Below are 21682 nucleotides of genomic sequence, written 5' to 3' on the forward strand. Positions count from 1 at the left end.
TTAGAGATCTGTGCACGGGCCAGATCTAGAAGGGCCTTTGTTGGCTACATAAAGGAGTTTAGGCTTCATTTTTAGTGAAGCAGTGTGTTACTCTAAGCAAGGGGTTGGGGGCATATTTTGAGTTTTTTAAAGGTCATTCTGCTGGTATGTGACAAATGGTTTGATTGTAGGACAGGAGAGAGTAGAAGCTGTGGGCCCTTAAGATTTGGGGGTCTGCCACCTCTTTTTGTAAAGGGCCAGATGAAAAATATGTTTAGCTTTGCAAGTGGGAGAGTCTTTGTCAATGTCAACAGCTACTCAAGTCTGCCATTGTAGTGTGAAAGCAGCTATAGGCAATATGTAAATGAACAGGCATAGCTGTGTGCCAATAAAATTTTATATATAAAGTCAGGCAGCAGGCCATGGTTTGCTACCCCCTGGTTTAGATTATTGCAGTAATCCTGGCAAAAGATGCAGTAATTCTAGCTTGAACCAGTGAGTGGGAAGAGATGCTATTTGCTGAGATGAAAAAGCACCCAGCAAAACAGGGCCAGAGGTGATGGACCAGGGGTTCAGTTTGGGATGTGGTAAGTTTGGGTAGTTATTGATCAATCCGAGATGTCAAAGCTGGTTACAAAGCCCAGGTGATCTCTTCCTCCTCAACACCCAGATCATTTCACTTAGTGCTTAAGTTTTATTCCTGATTATCGTTCTTTAGTTCTGCCTTATTTCCCCTTCCTAAATTCTGAGCTCCTTAGGAACATGTTGTCTTAAAATCTTCCAGCACCTCATTTATAGTGTTGAGCATGTAGTAGGTGCTCAAATGCTAGAGAATTCATTTTAAAATCCATGTGACAGTCTTTAAGCATTTAAATATGGTGAGGATGAATGGGTTAAGGTGAATTTCATCCCAGTCTAAAGTAAAATGCTTAAGTAACTATTGAAAGCACATTATATATTAAGTTGACATTTATCAAAGGATTACATTATCAGGAATATTCTCAGGGCTTTTTGTACTGCTCATTTCAGAAAAGCAGCATGTTTAAGAGTAGTGATTTAATTCTAATTGTACCACCATTACAAGGAGACTGTTCAGATACATGCAGGTGTGTGTGTGTGTGTGTGTGTGTGTGTGTGTGTGTGTTCCTTCATGGAGAGAGAGACAGAATGAGACACAGAGAGAGAGAGAGAGTTAGAGTGACACAGAGAGAATGCTATTTCACACCAGGAAGAGCCAGGTGGCTCTATATTCTGGATCTTTTTGTCTGCTAATGAATTGCCTTCTCTTTTCTTAAAGCCCTCCATTTTATTTTTAACATTTTCAGTCTTGATGACATGAAGGGTTAGCAGCCTTATAATGATCCCCCCTTTTTTGGGGGGGGGGTTGTGGTAATTTACTAGTCTGTATAATCCAAGTGAATCAACGATAGCATGATTCGTTTATTTAATTTTATCCATATCTTCACAGAACAGGCAGAGAGATCTTATATACACAGGATTAGATCATCCTGAAAGCCCTCCTCGCCCTTGCTTTCTTCCCCCCTTCTTGAGGCTCTGCTTACTCTCTTTCCTGTTTACCTGGCTGTGTTACACTCCATCTATTTTTTTTTGAACAAAAAATAATCTTTATATAAACTAGTAATAAATACCTAAATACAATATGGCTTTTAAAATGAAATCATGCGTATATAGTTGTATTTATAAAAATAAGTATACTAACCAAAAGCTATACAACATTAACAGCAAATCCAAATGTGAACTAAGATATTCTTCTGAATTCTGTTTCATTGAGCATCAAAACCCACCAATCTTTTAGTCCTTTTCTTGTACATTATTCTGTATCCACATTCTCTGCATCTGATTGGATCCCTGGATTTTATTTCATTTTCTGCATGACATTCATTGGCTGCTGCTTTGGGAGTTGGACATCCTTCTGGGTGTCCATTGTTAATCTTTAGCACCGACACACTCCTCTCTCTGTGATTCCAAACAGACTACAGCATCTACTCTTTTTTTTTTTAACTTTATTGTTGACAATATTATAGATGTCCCCATTTCCCCCTTTGCCCACCTGCATATCCCTTCTTATTTTATTTTCTAGTCTCCATTTTCTCTTTCCTTTGCTTCATCTCCCTTTATTTTATTTTTTAAAAAAATATTTTTATTGACTTCAGAGAGGAAGGGAGAGGGAGAGGGAGAGAGAGATAGAAAGAAACATTAATAATGAGAGAGAATCATGGATCAGCTGCCTCCTGCATGCCCCACACTGGGGATCGAGCCCACAACCTGGGCATATGCCCTGACCAGGAATTGAACCGTGACCTTTTGGTGCATAGGTCGATGCTCAACTACTGAACCACAATGGCTAGACCAATTTACATTATTCCTAATTGGCAAAAATGATTCAGTTTTCGAACAGCCATCTGGAACAAAGTTGGAGAAATGAGGTTCCACTGTATTTACAAACATCTGTTCTTGTGTCACCATAAATTTCTGCTTAGCTTATTAAGACTTTTTCTATTAGTTTGTGTAACATGGAAGATCACTTGTGTCTTTTTTTCCATTTCCAGTTGGGTGGCACCATCGGAGACATTGAAGGAATGCCATTTGTGGAAGCATTCAGACAATTTCAGTTTAAGGCAAAAAGAGAGAATTTCTGTAACATCCATGTTAGCCTTGTCCCACAGGTGAGCTTTCCAGATAAGTATAGACAGCAACTTCTATAAGTTTTCTTATGATATTCTGTTTATTCCGTATTTTAGCTAGGGTTCCATTCACTATCAAGGAGAGCTAAATGTCCAAGGTACTAACAGTTACCCATTTCTTTTCAGCCCAGTGCTACCGGAGAACAAAAAACCAAACCCACACAAAACAGTGTTCGTGCACTGAGGGGGTTGGGCCTGTCTCCTGATTTGGTGAGTTAAAGAGAGTGGGTAAATTTCTTGGCAATAAGACCTCCTTTTCTTAATCTATAACATCATCTAAGTCCTTTCTAGCTCTCAAATGCTTCCTATGACATTGACCTTTTTGTATCTGGGATCCAGGGAAGGGTATTCATCCTCAAGTGTCACTTCACACATTTCTAAATTGGCCATTGGTTCTTCTCCAGGCCCTCCTTTGATTGGCCACACTGACACCTGGTCAAGTGCAATGTCCTGCCATTTTGTATGGTCCCTGGGTCCTTGAGAGTGAGGTGGGACCTTAGAGATTTTCCCATGACCCTACTAGGATGGGCTATCACTGCTCTTATTTATAGCAGGTAATCCAGTTATTACCAATAGTCTAGATCAGGGGTCAGCAAGTAAGGGCCTGTAGGCCTGTTTCCTGGAAAGAAATTTTTAAGACTTTTAAAATTGTAAATAAAGTTTTATTGGAACATGATACCATCCATTGTTTACATTTGTCTATATCTGCCTTTGCACTACAGTAGTACAACTGAGTAGTCAGGACAGTGACTGCATGGCCTGCAAAACCTAAACTATTTACCATCGCGCCCTTTAGAGGAAAAGTTTGCCAAGCCTGGTCTAGCTCTGTTCTTGTATTTTTTATGTGTTTAAAAATATATATTTTTATTGATTTTAGAGAGGAAGGGAGAGGGAGAGAGAGAGAGAGATAGAAACATCAATGATGAGAGAGAATCATTAATCACTGCTTCCTGCACACCCCACACCGGGGATTGAACCCACAACCTGGGCATGTGCCCTGACCGGGAATTGAACTGTGACCTCCTGGTTCATAGGTCGATGCTCAACCACTGATCCACACTGGCCGAGCTGTTCTTGTATTTTTAAAGGAGTAACATTTGTGGCCTTGGTTCTAATTATGAGAGACACCTTCACATTTCGAGTTCTTACTGGTAGAGTTGTGTTGAGTTTGATTATACTTGCTTATATTAGTGCTCAGGCGAGCTTCTAAAAGGCCAATGGAATGCCCAGAATGAACATGTACATACCTAGTCAAGTCTGTTGTAGCAAAAAGAAATTTATCTTGTGTCCTTCTGAAAACGAATGGTGGTGTGGATAGCTGATTCCTGCTTGCTGACCTGTGCATAACTGACTTTGACAGATCGTCTGCCGGAGTTCAAAGCCCATCGAAATGGCTGTGAAGGAAAAGATTTCTATGTTTTGTCATGTGAACCCTGAACAGGTTAGTGCTGCTCTTTAGATTTTATTGCCTTGCAGGTACTTCTGCTGATGCCAACGTTTTATGCCTCTTAAATCATCATATTACTTTTCACAGCATTTATGAAAACTCATATCCAGCCACAGCTCCCTTGCCTTTAAGTGAACAATCTTGAGACTCCTGATTCCTTAGATAGAGTGCATGTTTCTTTGCATAATTACTCCTTAAGTTGTAGGTATAAAATCAGCTGGGCTTTTTAACTCAAAGTCAAATCTCTAGAGAGAGAACCACTCCTGCTTATCATCTCTTTACCTTGTCTTTCTAGGACACTGACTGCTTTCACTTCGATTTCTCCTTGTAACTGCTACAGCTTAACTTACCATAAAGCACACATCACGTTGACATTCACCCGATCACTTCTGATTACATCAGCGGCCTCAGTTCAGTTCATTGCTACAGAAACTGTACCATGATTTGGGCTTAGGTCCTATGTCCTGCCAGACTTCCCACCTAGGTATCTGAAAGTTGGCTTTTCTTTTTTCTTTCATTTTCTTATCTCTGTCTCTTGTTTGCAGTAAGGCTCAGGCACAAGGGATCAGAGTTGGCTATAATTTAAAAAGTGATAATAACCAGTGCTTAGGAAGAGTGAGGTTTAGCAGAAACCTTTTGTTTTCTTCAGATAAGCTCTGAGCTCTCTAAAGCCTGAAAGCCACCTAATCAGATTTCTGTATCTCAGGGGGCAGTTTGATGAAGAGCCTACTGTCCGATGCTTAGGGTCAGTGCATATGTCGGAACTACTCTGAAAATGTGCTGGCAGGTTTAATGGGCTCCCCTGTGTTTTTATGTCGTCAAGCCATTTTGATTTTGTTCAGTTTGTTTTTTGTACTCTTCCTATTGGTCAATAGTATTTTGTGTGTGTATTAAACACATATAACCTGATCTCCTAAATAGAAGGAGAATGTAAGGACATCCAAACCTGAGTTTTTTTGAGCCAAATTGACAAATGTCAGGAAGCAAGATCTCAAATACTCTGGAGGACAGGTTTTTTTGTTGTTTGCATTCTTTGTTTGTTTGTTTTTAATATGTTTTTACTGAGTTCAGGTAGAGGAAAGGAGCGGGAGAGAGAGAGATAGAAACTTCAATGATGAGAAAGAATCATGGAGCGGCTGTCTCCTGCACACCCCACACTGGGGATCAAGCCCACACCTGGGCACGTGTTCTGACTGGGAATTGAACTGAACCTTGACCTACTGGTTCATAGGTTGACGCTCAACCACTAAGCCATGCTGGCTGGGTTTAAGGAGGGACTGTAAGAAGGATTACATGGGGGTGGGAGAAAGCTAGGTGGGGATTGGATTACGGTGCAGTTAATAAGATCACATGCTCCCTTGAGGGTGGTTTTACCTCTGATGAGTCCAAAAAAGAGGGATTATTCTGGCATTTCAAAGGTGTGTTAACCCAGAAGAACAATGGTCAGGGCTCGCTTAAGGCAAAGATAAACCTTTCACTAGGGAAGTTAATGGGCCTGAAATGTTAGGAAGTTGTGATCAGATCACCCTGTGAGGTTACTTTGGGTCACAGCTTGTTAGATTTAGAGCCCCTTTTTCGTTCTCAGCTCTGAGAACGGATTTAGTCCAAACTTTCGACCATATAGTCTGTTTTCTATAACTAGAGATTCTGAAGTATGCTCTGTCCCATCAGTGCACAGGCCAGTGTATTAGCCATTTTCAGCGCATCGTTTTCTCTGCTAGGAGTTAATGCTCCCATTTCATAGTTGCTGGTGAATTTGCATTTAAAGCTCTCATTGGGGTTGCTGAGGACCAGGTGGAGAATTGGAGGTGTCTCTGTGGATGTGGCCCATTACTATGACATTTGAAAAAAAATATCTCTCTGGCCTGGAGGATGAGTAAATGGCAGTTGTGGTTGTCCAGAGATTTAGGGTTTTTTTGTTTCTTTTATTTTTATTCATTTCAGAGAGGAAGGGGGAGGGAGGGAGAGATAGAAACATCAATGATGAGACAGCCATTGATCTTGCTTGTTTCCTGCACCCCCCCCACTGGGGATTGAGCCTGCAACCTGGGCATGTGCCCTTGACTGGAATCGAACCTGGGACCTTTCAGTCTGCAGGCCGATGCTCTATCCACTGAACCAAACTGGCTAGGGCCAGAGATTTAGTTTTAAATAGTAATTGTGACAAAGCCTCATATCAGTGACATCTCAGCACTTTCAGTTGTGTTGGTGAATGCACAAGTGAGGCACACTAGTCTTAAGTATCAGGTTGATGATGTTCAAACAGCTTAGGAATCCCTGGTTGGAGAGCTACGGATTTGGGAAGACTGCACACATACTGTTGGCAGAACATTTCTTGGCATTTATTTAGGATGTGGCAGATCCTTAAGTGCCTGCCAGTAGCTTCTTGGATGTACTTGAGAGGGTGGTGAAAGCTCGTTAGGGCAAGTGTGAAAAACAACCACACCACCTGGCAAAGGAGCCATTCTCTTCTAACAGGTGTAATTAATTTGACTGTGTTCAATGTGGGTTTGTAAATTTACCCACAAGAAGAAAGCGGACAAAAGCAACTATAGCAGCCGCAGCAGCAACAAATGAACGAACAAACAAATTACATGCCCACACTTAGGAGATAAGGTGTATGCATTTAATGCTGCTGCTTTAACCTAGACTTGGAACATGGTGCCTTGGGCCGTGTGTCTTGACATATAAAGAAGCATCCATGTTCCAACACCAATTCTCTGACAGCAGCTGGGAGTCCTGCAATTCAACTCTGACACTAAGTACCCAGAGTGAGAGTCAGACTCCATAGGTTTATGGGCTCAGTCCTTTCTAAGACTGCCCTCACTTCAGACACCAGCCATAAGTTTCTAGTGTCCCCACCCACACTTCTGCCTGGCTGACTACAACCCTTTCAGGTTTGAGAATTCTCTAGAATGACTCACAGAATCAGGAAAGTGCTATATATAAAGGGTGCAAATGTACGGTGAGATGAGATACATAGGGCAAGGTCTGGGAGGGTCCTGAGTGCAAGAGCTCTTATCTCCTTGGAGTCAGGGCAAGCCACCCTCCCTCCCACCTGTATATTCACCAGCTAGGATGCTCCCCAGTCTTCTTGTTTTTGGGAGTTCATTACTGGTCACATGATTGAATTCAATCTCTAGACACCCCTCTTCCCCCTACCCCCATCCCCATCCCCTCTCTGGAGTTCAGGTGGCTGAAAGTTCCAGCTTTCTAATGACTTGGTTCATTTTTTCTGGTGTCTAACTCCCATCCTCAAGCCATCTAGGGGCCACCCTGAGTCACCTCATTAGCATAACAAAGATACCCCTGTCACTCAGAAAATTCCAAAGGTTTTTGAAGCTCTTTCAGAAAATGAGAACAAAGACCATATACTATATATATTTATATATTTTTTATTCTACCACAGCATCCATGGTTCCAGGGGTAGAATAATGACTTCAAAACATTTTGTAATTTGATCAAACTAACCTTGTGTTAATTCTGCCTCTGGTTTAGGTGGCTGGGCTCTTGGTTTTCTTCTATACGTGTAAATGAACTGCCAGACTCTTGAGTTCTGGCTTATTCTTGAGCTCATTCTGTGGCATATTTGCGTCATTCCACTTAAATATGGTGTTTTATCATCAACCAGGTCATATGTATCCATGATGTTTCTTCTACATACCGAGTGCCTGTGCTTTTGGAGGAACAAGGCATTGTTAAATATTTCAAAGAGAGATTGGATTTGCCCATTGGTGATTCTGCAAATAATTTGCTTTTCAAGTGGAAAAATATGGCTGACAGGTACGTAAAAGGAATTATTAACAATCTTTAATAATTCTTGGGTTTGGGGGTAGGACTGGCATGTACCTTAAAAGGTATGTTGCATTTGGCTTTCTGTATGTGTATGTTTTGTATGGATATGTTTAAAGCTCTAGCACATTGTTAGGATGTTTTACTGTATTCTTTGAAGATTTCTGGGGCCTTTGAGCATTTTGCTTTATTTATTAGTTTATTTCTTAGTTTCTGGATATTTTAAACAGTTTTAAATATGAGTTTTCTGTTTCTTGTTTGATTTTGCTTGTTTTTAAGATTTGGTTAATTTCTTAAAGAAAAGCCTTTTAAATGGGAAGTTTTGGCTATTTGTTATTGTTCCACCCCACATTTATTAACTATCAGCATCATTAGTTTTTGTTGTTATTAATCCTCACCCTAGGATATTTTTCCATTAATTTTTTTTAGAGAGAGTGGAAGGGAGGGAGAGAGACACACAGAGAGAAACATCAATATGAAAGAGACACATGGATTGGTTGGCTCCCACACACACCCCAGCCTGACCCAGGGATTGAGCCTGCAATTGAGATACGTGCCCGTGATTGAATTGAACCCAGAACCCTTCAATCCACGGGCTGATGCTCTATCCACTGAGCCAAACTAGCTAGGGTGAGGTTTTGGGTTTGATCTCTGGTCGGGGCATGTGTAGGAGGCAACCAATCTATGTTTCCCTCACATATATGTTTCTCTCCCCTCTCTCAAATAAAAACTAAGTTCTCATCACAAGAAAAAATATTTCTGACTGTATGTGTTCATGGATGTTAACTAGACTTATTGTGGTGCTCATGTAGCAATATCTACATATATTGAATTATGTTGTACCTGTAAAGCTAATATGATACATGTTGATTACATCTAAATTTTAAAAAAATGTAGGCTTTGACATCAAACACCATGGATTCAAACCCCAGCTTCTCCTCTCACTAGCTGTGTGAGTTTGGGCAGATTACTTAACCTCTCTGGGCTTTTTCTTCTAGCCATACATAACAGGAGGGTACTAGTACCTATATTGTGGCAATGAAACAAAACACATAAGGCCTTAACATTGAATCAGACACTAAGAATTGATTACTGATGTTGCTAACGACAATTAAAACGATATGATGCTGACAAAATTATTGACCTTGGTAGATGACTAGTAGATTAAAGTTTCTTTGTCCTTTCACTAAAAAATTTAAAAAGTGTTTTAGAAAAGGGGATATATATATATATAATACTTTCAACAATAAAGTATTATTTTTAAAAAGTGTTTTAGAATTTCTGGGTCAAGTAGAATCAGGAATAAAGTGTAGTTTCTGAGCTTAGGTACTCTTCTGAATGAAGATAAATTAAGCCCCTGCCCACCAAAATGCTTAAGGAATCAGTCACTTTGTAGGAATTTTTAGAGTAGCTTGGGGCTCATCCTCCTTAAGCATGAGACATTTTAGTATTGTAACTTTTTTTTTAAAATCTTCACATGAGGACATTTTTTTTCCATTGCTTTTCAGAGAGAGTGGAAGAGAGGGAGGAAGGGGGGGAGGAGAGAGAGAGAATCATCAATGTGAGAGAGACACATCGATTGGTTGTCTTCTGCACATGCCCCGACTGGGAGTGGGGAGTGAACCTGCAACCCAGGTATGTGCCCTAGACCAGGAATCGAACCCTTGACCCTTCAGTGCGTGGGCCGATGCTCTAACCATTTATCAACACTGGCCAGGGCTTGTAATTCTTTTTATTGGAAATAGCTCTAAATCAGGGGTCCTCAAACTTTTTAAACAGGGGGCCAGTTCACTGTCCCTCAGACCGTTGGAGGGCCGGACTATAGTTTAAAAAAAAACTATGAACAAATTCCTATGCACACTGCACATATCTTATTTTGAAATAAAAAAACAAAATGGGAACAAATACAATATTTGTATTTGCATGTGGCCCGCGGGCCGTAGTTTGAGGACCCCTGCTCTAAATTATACTCTATGCCTCTGTGCTTTTTAAAGCCAGTGTTTGGTTTTTGTATTAGTTTCCTGTAGCTGCTGCTGCAAAGCACCACAAACTGGGTGGCTTAGAAGAGCAAAAATTTATTCTCTCACAATTGTGGAGGTCAGAAGTTCAAAATCAAAGCATCAGCAGGGTTGGTTCCTTCTGGGGGCTCAGAGGGAGAATATATTCCATGCGTCTCTTCCAGCTTTGGGGGCTGACAGCAGTCCTTGGTGTTCCTTGGCTTGTGGCCGCATCATTCCAATGTCTGCCTCTGTCATCTCATGGACTTCTCTTTGTCTTCCCCACTTCTCTTCTTTTATAAGGATTCTTATCTTTGGATTTAGGGCCCATCCTAATCTAGGATGATCTTATCTTAAAATCCTTAACCTAATTGCATCTGCAAAGACCTGTTTTCCAAATCTGGTCACATTCACAGATTCTGGGGGGCTATTGAGCATCACTCTCTCTGCATCATGTTGGCAGTTAGTATGTTGGTTTATTGGTAATGGCAGTTTGGAGTGTTCATTCTTTAGCCCTTATTCCCTCAGGGCAGCCTGTAGAGCAGTGGTTCTCAACCTGCTGGCTCTTTAAATACAGTTCCTCATGTTGTGACCCAACCATAAAATTATTGTCGTTGCTACTTCATCACTGTCATGTTGCTACTGTGATGAATCGTCATGTAAATATCTGATCTGCAGGATGGTCTTAGGCGACCCCTGTGAAAGGGTCGTTCGACCGCCAAAGGGGTCACGACCCACAGGTTGAGAACCGCTGCTGTAGAGAGCTACAAGGGGAAAACAAAGGTCAAAGGGCAGCTTTGATCATGAAGGTCCAGTGCTGCTCAGAGGCCAGAGGTTCCTCATTGAACTGAATGGGAGAGCTTGTGTGGGACCCAAGGCCAAAGTGGGGACAACCTCACCTCTCAGTGAGGGGACTTGCCTGTGGGGGATGGCCCTATGACGTGGACCCCAGGCCTGCCTCCCACCAGCAGCTCACAGCAGGGTCAACAGCCTGCCTCTCACACCCAGGTAATGGTTGAAAGACTATGAAGTAGAGGCTGGGCTGGTCTGGGCATTGCTCTATGAGCCTGGCCTGTGCGTCCGAGAGGGAAAGAGGGCACCAGAAGTGTGGGCCCAGGATACCTTCCTGGACAGAGGCCCTCCTCCCTGGTTGGTGTGGACTTACCTATCCCACCCGGCTGCCGAGCGGCTCCTCTTCCCCTAGGAAGACCAGACATGAGTAAGTGGAAGGAGAAACTGGCAGTGTTGACTCTAATACTGCTTCCTTCCAGGGAGCAGAGTTGATGTCCCTCCCTCAATGTAGGAGTGAGAATGGGGGTGAGGGCTCAGCCAAGCTGTTGTGCTCAAATGTGTTGTGATCCCCAGTTCCCATGGGCCAAACATTGGGACAGGAAGTACTTACCTCTGCTGTCTCTTGGAATCTTGGCTTGATACCAACTAGCTTTGCTACCTGCGTCCTTTATGTAGAGCTGGGTGAAGCAAGGGCAGCTACGGAATCTCCAGAGCAACATAAAATTAAGTAGCAAGTGAGCCGGGCTATGGTGACTCAATGGTCCCGCGTTCAATTCCCAGTCAGGGCACATACCCCGTTTTCAGGCTTGATCCCCAGTAGGGGGCGTGTGGGAGGCAGCCAATCTATGATTCTCCCCATTGATGTTTCTGTCTTTCTTTCCATTTCCCTTCCTCTCCGAAATCAATAAAAATATATTTTTAAAAAATTAAGTAGCGCCGAACCGGTTTGGCTCAGTGGATAGAGCGTCGGCCTGCGGACTCAAGGGTCCCAGGTTCAATTCCGGTCAAGGGCATGTACCTTGGTTGTGGGCACATCCCCAGTGGGGGGTGTGCAGGAGGCAGCTGATCGATCTTTCTCATCGATGTTTCTAGCTCTCTGTCCCTCTCCCTTCCTCTCTGTAAAAAATCAATAAAATATATTAAAAAAAAATTAAGTAGCAAGTGGAAAGTTTAGCAGCCTTCTCTCAGGTACTTTAATCACCTTCCTAGAAAGTCACCTTTCCTAACAGTTTTGACTTCTTTGCTTCCTGTGTATTTTTCTCCTTCTAGCGGCTGTTTGCTATCATGTTGCTTTTGTAATCCTTGCAGATGTTAATCTGAATGAGGAATATTCCTCATCATGTAACATTTTTGTTCTTAGGTGTTGGAGAGTTTGCTTCCAAGCCCTAAAATATCTTCAGCCCCAAGATGACATTTCTACCTACTTAGTATCAGACCAGCTATCTCTCATGTTCTTTGAACAGATTTCCTGACAAAGGCAACAGTAAAGATTGTGCCTCTAATGGCAAAATGTGATTAAGCATCTTATGTAGAATGGAATTTCCTCATAAAATTGATCTAAATGCCTTGTAACATTTTAAATGGTTCTCTTAGCACCATTTTTTTCAGGCATGCCATGAATAACCTGGCTTTTGTGGGCCAGCTGGGAATGTAGCAATTTAAAAAAAGTTTTTATTGAATTTATTGGGGTGACATTGGCTAATAAAATTATATAGGTGTAGCAATTTTTAAAGTAGACACTTAGAATGTGTTTTCTTATATAATGTCACCTTACAAAGTTGATATTGGAATGTTTCCTATTGACAGAGAATGCATTTTTTAGTACAATGTCTCCTTATGAATGAATTCAAGGACAGCTCATGTTTATAAGATGGGGACAGCCTTTTTGTATTTTTAATGCTTTTAACTTTTTCTCTGATTTATATTTGTGCTTGCTTATGTAAAGCAACGTGGGGATTTCTTATGATTTTGAAATCTGCCTACAGGTTTGAGTTCCCTGGGGGTAGGGTAGAGATTTGAATCAAGTACATCAAGTTCAAGGCTTGTCTGCTCCTCAGATTTTGAAAAGCGCCTTGGGTGCTCGCTTTGGCAGTATACATACTAAAAAAATTGGAGTGATACAGAGAATATTAGCATGGCCCCTGAGCAAGGATGACATGCAAATCTGTGAAGCTTTCCATTTTTTAAATATCACATAAAGGTTAGAGGAGGCAAAAACATTTAAAAAGATAGAAGAAGACAATAGCTACTGCAATTCGGAAATGAGCTCTCGGCATAAATCAGGATACTCTGTGACAACAAAAACATGAAAGGGGAGAAGGTAAAGGTCTGAATTTGCAAAGGGGAACGGAGATAAGATACATGCATATAACCTTAAGCTTGTCCTCTCTCCCAGGTATGAAAGGCTACAGAAAACGTGCTCCATAGCCCTGGTCGGCAAATACACCAAGCTGAGGGACTGCTATGCCTCTGTGTTTAAAGCTCTGGAACACTCAGCCTTGGCCATCAACCACAAGTTGAATCTGATGGTGAGTCACGGCCCGGTCGTCTGGATATTTCAGTCATTCACTCTGATACAGCTTGTGCTTCAGAGAGGTAGACTGTGTCTATGGCCAAATCACCCTGAACGCACCGATCTCATCAAAGAGGTTGATTGTGTTGAAGGACCCCCAAGTCCAAGTTTCCAGATGCCAGCCAAGGGCCAACCTTGTAAGCAGGCCTTTCCACTGATAGTCATGTTAACTTTATTGAGCATACAGGTTTAAGGCACAGTTCCTGAAATTAGGCTTTGCACATCCAGGGCCATATATACTTCATGCTCATGTAAGTACATTATATTTGCCTAACAAGAAAATAATAGAACTTTTTTCCCCTTTAGCAATTGAAATGGAATCCAGATTTTAAAAATGCTATATTGCCTTTTCTAACTTGTAGGAGTGATATCTGGCAAACAGTGATTATTATTATTATTATTATTATTATTATTTTTAAATCCTCACCCGAGGATATTTTTCCATTGACTTTTAGAGAGTAGAAGAGAGAGGGAAAGACAGAGAAATATCGATGTGAGAGAAACACAGTGGTTGGTTGCCTCCTGCATGTGCCCCGACCAGGGCCAGGGCTGGGGAGGAGCCTGCAATCGAGGTACACGCCCTTGACCAGAATCAAACCTGGGACCCTTCGGTCCATAGGCCTATGCTCTATCCACTGAGCCCAACCAGCTAGGGCTAATTATTTGTTTGTTTGTTTGTTTGTTTATTTATTTATTTATTTTTAGGGTGGGGGGTGTAAGGGGATGAGATCAACCAAAGGACTTGTATGCATGCATATAAGCCAAAGTAATGGACATGGACAACAGGGGGATGAGAGCATGAGTGGGGGCGGGGGGGAGGAAGGGGGTTAATGGGGGGGATAGGACACATTTGTAATATCTTAACTAATAAAGAATTTTTTAAAAAGTCGATATTAAGAAAAAAATTGTAAATGGAATATTATAAGAGAGGGTTTCACGTGCCAGCAAAAGTTACTGCTGTGCCATGTTTGGCACGCGTGCCAGGGGTTGCCCACCCCAGGTCTATATATTCTGTAGACAAATTTTTCACATTAAGTATTTTGTAGCCTTCAGTCCACTCTTTTTTTTTTCCCAGTGGAAACTCTTGAAGTAACGTTGTCTTAATGTTTTTAGTCACAGGAAATAGAAGTGCTAGTTTAATGTTTTAACACCGGCATAAGACCTCGTTAGGGGAAGAAGCGCGGTAGAACAGGGAGGTATCTGTAATACTATCAGCAATTTTTTAAAAAAAGCAAAACTTTTTTTTAAAGAATTATTTCCTAGACAAGGTTTTTGTGGGCAGCTTATTCTACTAAAAGCGACGGTAAAATTTGCATATTATGTAAATGAGGCTGACGGGAAAATGACAATCTGAGGTTAAAAAGGACAAATTTAAAAGTTTTCTTAAATTTATTTCCTGAATATTGGACTGCTATTTAGAGGGTAACCTGGACGTTTTTACTCTAGCACTGAATTTTAACATAAAGTAGCCACCATTACACCGTAATAGGAGTTGCTTTTACCCGAGCGGTGAATTACAAAAGGGGGCCAGTATCTCCATCTTCCCTAGCTCCCCGGGGGAGGCAGCTGACCAATTTTTGGTGGCCTTGCTTCGGCAAGGCTTTTCTGCTTGGTTTAAAAGAAAGAAATAAAAAATAACCAGTTGGTTTAGGTTTAAAGATCGGATAAGCAGGAGAAAGCTGAGCTTAATCAAAGGTGGCGCGGCTTTGGTTCTCAAAGCTGAGCTTAAGCTTAATCAAAGATGGCGCGGCTCTGGTTCTCAAAGCCGAGCTTAATCAAAGATGGCACGGCTTTGGTTCTCCAAAGCCGAGCTTAATCAAAGATGAGCTTAATCAAAGATGGCGCGGTTCTGGTTCTCAAAGCCGAGCTTAATCAAAGATGGCGCGGTTCTCTGAGCTGCGCAGCGAAAGGTTAGCGCGGTTCTCTGAGCTGCGCCGTGAAAGGTATTTTATTTGTTTTTTTAACATCAGTATTATGGGATGGAATTATTATATATAACTTGAGCATATTATTTAAAAGAAAAAATATATAGATAGATTTCAGAAAGGGAGAGGGAGAGATAGAAACATCAATGATGAGAGAATCATTGATCGGCTGCCTCCTGCACGACTCCTACTGGGGATGGAGAACACAACCGGGACATACACCCTGACCTGGAATTGAACCGTGACCTCGTGGTTCATAGGTCAACGCTCAACAATTGAGCCACGCTGGCTGAGCTTGAGTATATTTTTTGTGGTTGTGAGATATAAAGTACCTGCTCAGTATAGAAAAATTTAAAAAGGTTCATGTAAAATGCAGAAAGCGAAAGATTTCACTTCCCTGATATCCCACTTTTCTCTGTACCTCTCATTCCCAGTTTAATGCATATCTTTCTAGACTTTTCTCTCTCTATATAGAAATGTTTATATTTAATGATAATTCTGCATGAGTATATCATACTTCAAGAAACCCTTATCATCATGATTTATTTGGTAAAACTTTTATATAAAGAGCAAAAAGATATATTTTTATGTCCAAGAAATTTAGTAATTTCCACCAGCTTGGGACCTATGACTTTTCTCTCACCTCTTGTAGCCTCCTTTTTGTTTTTGTTAATCTTCACCTGAGGATATTTTTTCCCATTGAGTTTTAGAGAGAATGGAAGGGAGGGGGAGAGAGAGAGAGACATTGACGTGAGATAGACACATCGGTTGTTTACCTCCCACCAGGGATGGAGCCTGAAAACAAGGTACGTGCCCTTGATTGGGACTGAACCCCTAATCCTTCAGTCTGTAGGCCAACGCTCTAACCACTGACCAACCGGCTAGGGCTCACCTCTTGCAGCCTCCTTTTCTAACCACTTGTAATTTTTGGCTTTCCAAGGAATATTGCCCTTCCTGTTCTTTCCATCCCTCCAAGTCCTCCACCCCCTTGTAGAAAACAGAAAACCAATAGAAAAATTGTTATGATGCAAATTGTGTTGAGCCTTTAAAATTTCATATCTTAATATGTAATCAGGTAATAATTTTTACAAAAGAAATACTAAAATAATATAGATATGTGAGGATTGTTAAGAACATACGAATTGTTGCCCTAACCGGTTTGGCTCAGTGGATAGAGTGTCGGCTTGCGGACTGAGGGGGTCCCAGGTTCGATTCTGGTCAAGGGCATGTACCTTGGTTGTGGGCACATCCCCAGTAGGGGGTGTGCAGGAAGCAGCTGATCGATGTTTCTCTCTCATCAATGTTTCTAACTCTCTATCCCTCTTCCTTCCTCTCTGTAAAAAATCAATAAAGTATATATATTTTTTTAAAAAAAGAACATACGAATTGTTGACACGAGTTTTCATTTAATAGAATTCACTGGCATTAGCTTCTGCTCAGTACTATTTGAGTCATGGTCCTGGCGGATTCTTTTTAAGTCCAGTCTGTTGCTGTGTTTACATTGCTGAACTACTGCAGTGATATCCCGACTGCTTTCCAGTCCTTCCTTCATTTTCCATATTGTTCTGGAATGATCTTTCTACAGTTTCTCTCTGTTCCTGTTGTCCCTTTACTTAAGATCGTTAAGTGGCTTCAAGTGTAAACTTCTCTGGCTGGGTGGAGCCTCTTCAGAGGTCCCCAGAGTGGCCACCACTTTATTTCTTTCTCTGAGGTTTTATATACTGTTTCTGCACTTCCCACCCCCTCTGCCCCATTATCCTTTTGTCTTCTGCGCACCTTCCCACCTGCCTCCCAACTAGCACACACATGCTCATCTTGCTTCTGTTCATCCTCAAGGGCTTAGCTTTTTGGACATCACCTTCCCAGCAGTCTTCTCTGGTGATACTGCCTCCCTTCTTTCCTTCAGCATCCAGGTCTAGATTAGGTGTGACTGCTGGTTACTTCCGCAGCATTCTCTTCCTTGTTCATTGTGGCCATTATTCCACTATGTTGTTGCTACCTGTTTATCTGGTTTTGTAATCTTCCTTAAAGATAATAAGAGCTCTAAGACAAAGATCATGCTTTTCTTTTTTTAAAAAATTTCTTTATTGATTAAGTTATTACATATGTGTCCTTATCCCCACATTACCCCCATCCCCCCCACCAAAGATCATGCTTTTTTATCCCAAGTGTCCAGTACAGTGTTTGCATAACAAGTAGTTATTGAATAATTTTGTCATAGTGTTAGATAGTTCTTGTATTTCTGAGTATTTATTTTTCTTAAATGTTCTTTTTATCTGTTGGATGTTTTTAGTACATCGACTCCATTGACCTGGAGCACACCACCGAAACTGAGGACCCTGTGAAATTCCATGAGGCGTGGCAGAAGCTATGCAAAGCTGAGTGAGTCCTGGGGACCGTTCACCCTAGTTAGGAGAATGGCACTGTGCTTTTTCTGTAAGGATTTGATTGACCCAATTGTTAAATTTTGCATTTTGAAAGGTAGCCTGGAGTACTTATGGTCATTAGGGGTGGTTGTGAAACATTCACATCACATTTACTTTTCTTTTTTTTTTCTTCTTTTTTATTGTCTAAAGTTTTACATATGTCTCCTTTTTCCCCAATTGACCCCCCCCCCAGCCATTCCCACCCTGGGCAAGCCCCCACCGCCCCAGTGTCTGTGTCCATTGGTTATGCGAATATGCATGCATACAAGTCCTTTGGTTGCTCTCTAGCCCCCACTCCCCTACCATTTGTCTCTGGATCTATTCTTTTTTTAAAATATATTTTATTGATTTTTTTACAGAGAGGAAGGGAGAGGGATAGAGAGTTAGAAACACTGATGAGAGAGAAACATCGATCAGCTGCCTCCTGCACACCCACTACTGGGAATGTGCCTGCAACCAGGGCACATGCCCTTGACCGGAATCGAACCTGGGACTCTTCAGTCCACAGGCTGACGCTCTAGCCATTGAGCCAAACTGGTCAGGGCTGGATCTATTCTTATTCATTAGATTATGTTGATCATTATATCCCACATATGAGTGAGATCATGTGATATTTATCTTTCTCCAACTGTCGCATTTACCTTTCAATGTGCCATGTTAATGTTAGTGGCACTTGCAATGGAACTGGTTTTATTTGGGGGAAAATGGGCATCCTGTATTAGAGAGAGTGTGTTGATTGTACTGAAAGATGCAGAGATGGATCGTACACAAAGTTAAAGTGCAAGCATGACAACCCTTCTCTCTTGGTTATATTTTCTTTTCCACATAATTTTATTTTCATTTTTATTATATAAGTAATTGACAGAACTCTTGGGGGTAGCATTGTATTGTGAGGGTAGCATGACCGTCCTGGATTTTTTCTTGAAGTCTTGTCTTTTCAAATAAGTGTTTGTATAGAAGGTGTCTAAAGTGAAAATTTTATGTCCCCTACTTAATTAGCAATTGAAATATTAGGCTGATTTTTACCAGATTAACTCTTTCTAATTATGTAAGAGATCTTAACATTTTTATAAAGTGCTTTTAAAAAAAACACCTAACCTGCCCTAACTGGTTTAGTTCAGTGGATAGAGCATTGGCCTGTGAACTGAAGGGTCCCAGGTTTGATTCCGGTCAACGGCATGTACCTTGGTTGCAGGCACATCCCCAGTAGGGAGTGTACAGGAGGCAGTTGATCGATGTTTCTCTCTCATCAATGTTTCTAACTCTCTACCCCTCTTCCTTCCTCTCTGTAAAAAATCAATAAAAACAAAACAAAACAAACCCCTAACCTATTTTTATTCAGATAAACCAGTGGCTTTTTATTTATTTTTTTAATATATTTTTATTGATTTCAGAGAGGAAGGGAGAGGGAGAGAGAGAGAAACATCAGTGATGAGAGAGAATCATCAATCAGCTGCCTCCTGCACACTCCATATTGAATTGAGGTCTCAGTCACTATGCTCATGCCACAAAGACCTATCAGAAAAATATAGATATTAGGGTCAGTTGTGTGAAATTGTTGCAACTTCTTTATACATTGGGAAGATTTCAAGAAGAAAGTTCAGGATGTCAGAGCATGTAATCAATTCTGAATACAGACCTCAAGCGTATGCTCTAATGTTGGATTGGGGATGAGTAAGCATGAAAGGCTGAAAATAAGAGTTTCAAAAATAAAAATAATGTCAAATTCACTCTCATCTTGTGTGTTGATTGCAGTGGTGTTCTGGTGCCAGGAGGCTTCGGAATCAGAGGAACATTGGGCAAACTCCAGGCGATTTCTTGGGCAAGGGCAAAGAAGATTCCTTTTCTGGGTAAAATTCATGTTTATGGATCCTAACTATGACTTTATTTTATTTTTGACACCTAGTAGGGGTGACACTTAATGGGGTTTGTTAATGTGAAAGGTGTGAACTCATGTTTGAGTATTCAGGCACCAAATAGTCTGCTACAGGGGTCAGCAAACTATATCCTGAAGACTATACCTTGCTTGTGGCCTGTTTTGTAAAGTTTTATCAGCACATAGCCACACTAATTTACAATAATAAAAGACAAACATGCAAATTGACTGCACCTTCGCTATGCCTTAAGCCAGCCGTGGGCAAACTACGGCCCGCGGGCCGGATCCGGCCCGTTTGAAATGAATAAAACTAAAAAAAAAAAAAGAAGACCGTACCCTTTTATGTAATGATGTTTACTTTGAATTTATATTAGTTCACACAAACACTCCATCCATGCTTTTGTTCCGGCTCTCCGGTCCAGTTTAAGAACCCATTGTGGCCCTCAAGTCAAAAAGTTTGCCCACCCCTGCCTTAAGCCATGCCCACCAGCCAATCAGAGCGACTATATGCAAATTAACCCAACCAAGATGGCAGCCACGTAGCTGGAGCAAGCAGGAGGCTTCGTTGCCCCAATGATGGAGGAAGCCAAGCTTCTTGCCTGCCGCAGCCTCTGGGCTCCACTCAAAGCAACAAAGTTTCAATTATAGAAGGTAAATAAACCCCAGATACCTGCTTTCAGCCAGCCGTGGCCACGGAGCTGGAGCGAGCAGGAGGCTTTGGTTGCCCCTGGCGATGGAGGAAGCCAAGCTTCCCGCCCGCCCGCCCTGACCGGCTCTGAGCTCCTCTCAAGGCTACAAAGTTTCAATTATAGGAGGTAAGTAAATCCCAGAATAAAAAGAAAAAAAGGAGAGGCTGGGAGCTTCCTTCACCAGTGGGGGGCGGGCTTGGCCAGCCTGAAAACGGCCCTCAGCCCCTCACTCAGACTGGCCAGGCACCCCAGTGGGGACCCCCAACCCTAAAGGGGGTGTGGCCAGCCTGAAAACAGCCATCAGCCCCTTACCCAGGCTGGCCACACCTCCATGGGGTGAGGGTCCCCACTGGGGGGGGCTTGACCAGCCTACAAACAGCCATGAGCCCTCCACCCAGGCTGGCCAGGCACCCCAGTGGGGACCCCCATCCTGAAGGGGGTGTGACCAGCTGCAAACACCCATCAGCCCCTCTCCCGGGCTGGCCAGGCACCCCAGTGGGACTTTCACCCTGATCAGGGACACCCTTCAGGGCAAACCAGCCGGCCCCCACCCATGCACCAGGCCTCTATCCTATATAATGAAAGTGTAATATGCAAACTGACCCTAACAGCAGAACGACTGGAAATGACTGGTCACTATGACACACACTGACCACCAGGGGGCAGATGCTCAATGCAGGAGCTGCCCCCTGGTGGTCAGTGCGCTCCCACAGCGGGAGCTCTGCTCAGCCACGAGCCAGGCTGATGGCTGCCAGCACAGTGGTGGTGGTGGGAGCCTCTCCCGCCTCCTCAGCAGCGCTAAGGATGTCTGACTGCAGCTTAGGCCTGCTCTCCGCTGGCAAGTGGACAGCCCCCGAGGACTCCCAGGCTGCCAGAGGGATGTCTGATTGCCAGCTTATGCCCAATGCCCCGGGGAGCAGGCCTAAGCCAGCAGGTGGTCATCCCCTAAGGGGTCCCAGACTGCGAGAGGGCACAGGCCGGGCTGAGGAACCCCCCTCCCGAGTGCACAAATTTTTGTTCACTGGGTCTCTAGTTTATATATATATAAGAGGCTGAAATGCTAAGTGTCCTTCTGACTGTCTGAACGGTTGCTATGACACGCACTGACCACCAGGGGGAAGATACTAAATGCAGGAGCTGCCATGACATGCACTGGCCATTTACAGAGGAATGGCACTGCGGACCTGGCACTGACAAAGAAACACTCAGCTTCCCCCAAGTGGGACACAGGCTCCGCCACCACCCAGGAGTGACACCCCACCAAATCGCTGCCAAGACCCCATGGCACAAAATGCAGTCCACAGCCTAGCCCAGCCTGGAAACAGTTGCTGTGGGCACTGGGTAATAACATCACGTATCAATGCCGGGCTTCCTCTCTCTAGCGACTCGCCTGCTTGGAGTTTCTTCAGCCCAGGAACACAGCTTGCTTTATAGGCGGGTGCAAACATTTTACACTTTAACCAAATGTCTGTGAAGCATTTT

At 42.5% G+C, this 21682-nt stretch overlaps 1 protein-coding gene, 1 non-coding gene and 1 pseudogene across 4 annotated transcripts in view; 2 read left to right on the forward strand and 1 right to left on the reverse strand.

The window, feature by feature from the left end:
- Window positions 1–21682, forward strand: part of CTPS2 (CTP synthase 2) — a 128143-nt gene that overhangs the window by 30055 nt on the left and 76406 nt on the right. For all 3 annotated transcript variants that reach the window (XM_059680423.1, XM_059680424.1, XM_059680425.1), the window contains exons 5-11: window positions 2550–2666; window positions 2811–2894; window positions 4045–4125; window positions 7763–7914; window positions 13108–13240; window positions 17503–17591; window positions 19391–19485. In XM_059680423.1, coding sequence (XP_059536406.1) covers window positions 2550–2666; window positions 2811–2894; window positions 4045–4125; window positions 7763–7914; window positions 13108–13240; window positions 17503–17591; window positions 19391–19485 — 751 coding nt within the window. The remainder of the gene's footprint in view (window positions 1–2549; window positions 2667–2810; window positions 2895–4044; window positions 4126–7762; window positions 7915–13107; window positions 13241–17502; window positions 17592–19390; window positions 19486–21682) is intronic.
- Window positions 1698–1924, reverse strand: LOC132224271 (DNA-directed RNA polymerases I, II, and III subunit RPABC4-like; annotated as a pseudogene).
- Window positions 12789–12898, forward strand: LOC132225355 (U6 spliceosomal RNA). The gene has a single exon (XR_009450876.1). It is a non-coding gene; the product is annotated as a U6 spliceosomal RNA (small nuclear RNA).

This window comes from Myotis daubentonii, chromosome X (assembly GCF_963259705.1).
Source record: "Myotis daubentonii chromosome X, mMyoDau2.1, whole genome shotgun sequence".
In the NCBI taxonomy this organism is placed as follows: domain Eukaryota; kingdom Metazoa; phylum Chordata; class Mammalia; order Chiroptera; family Vespertilionidae; genus Myotis; species Myotis daubentonii.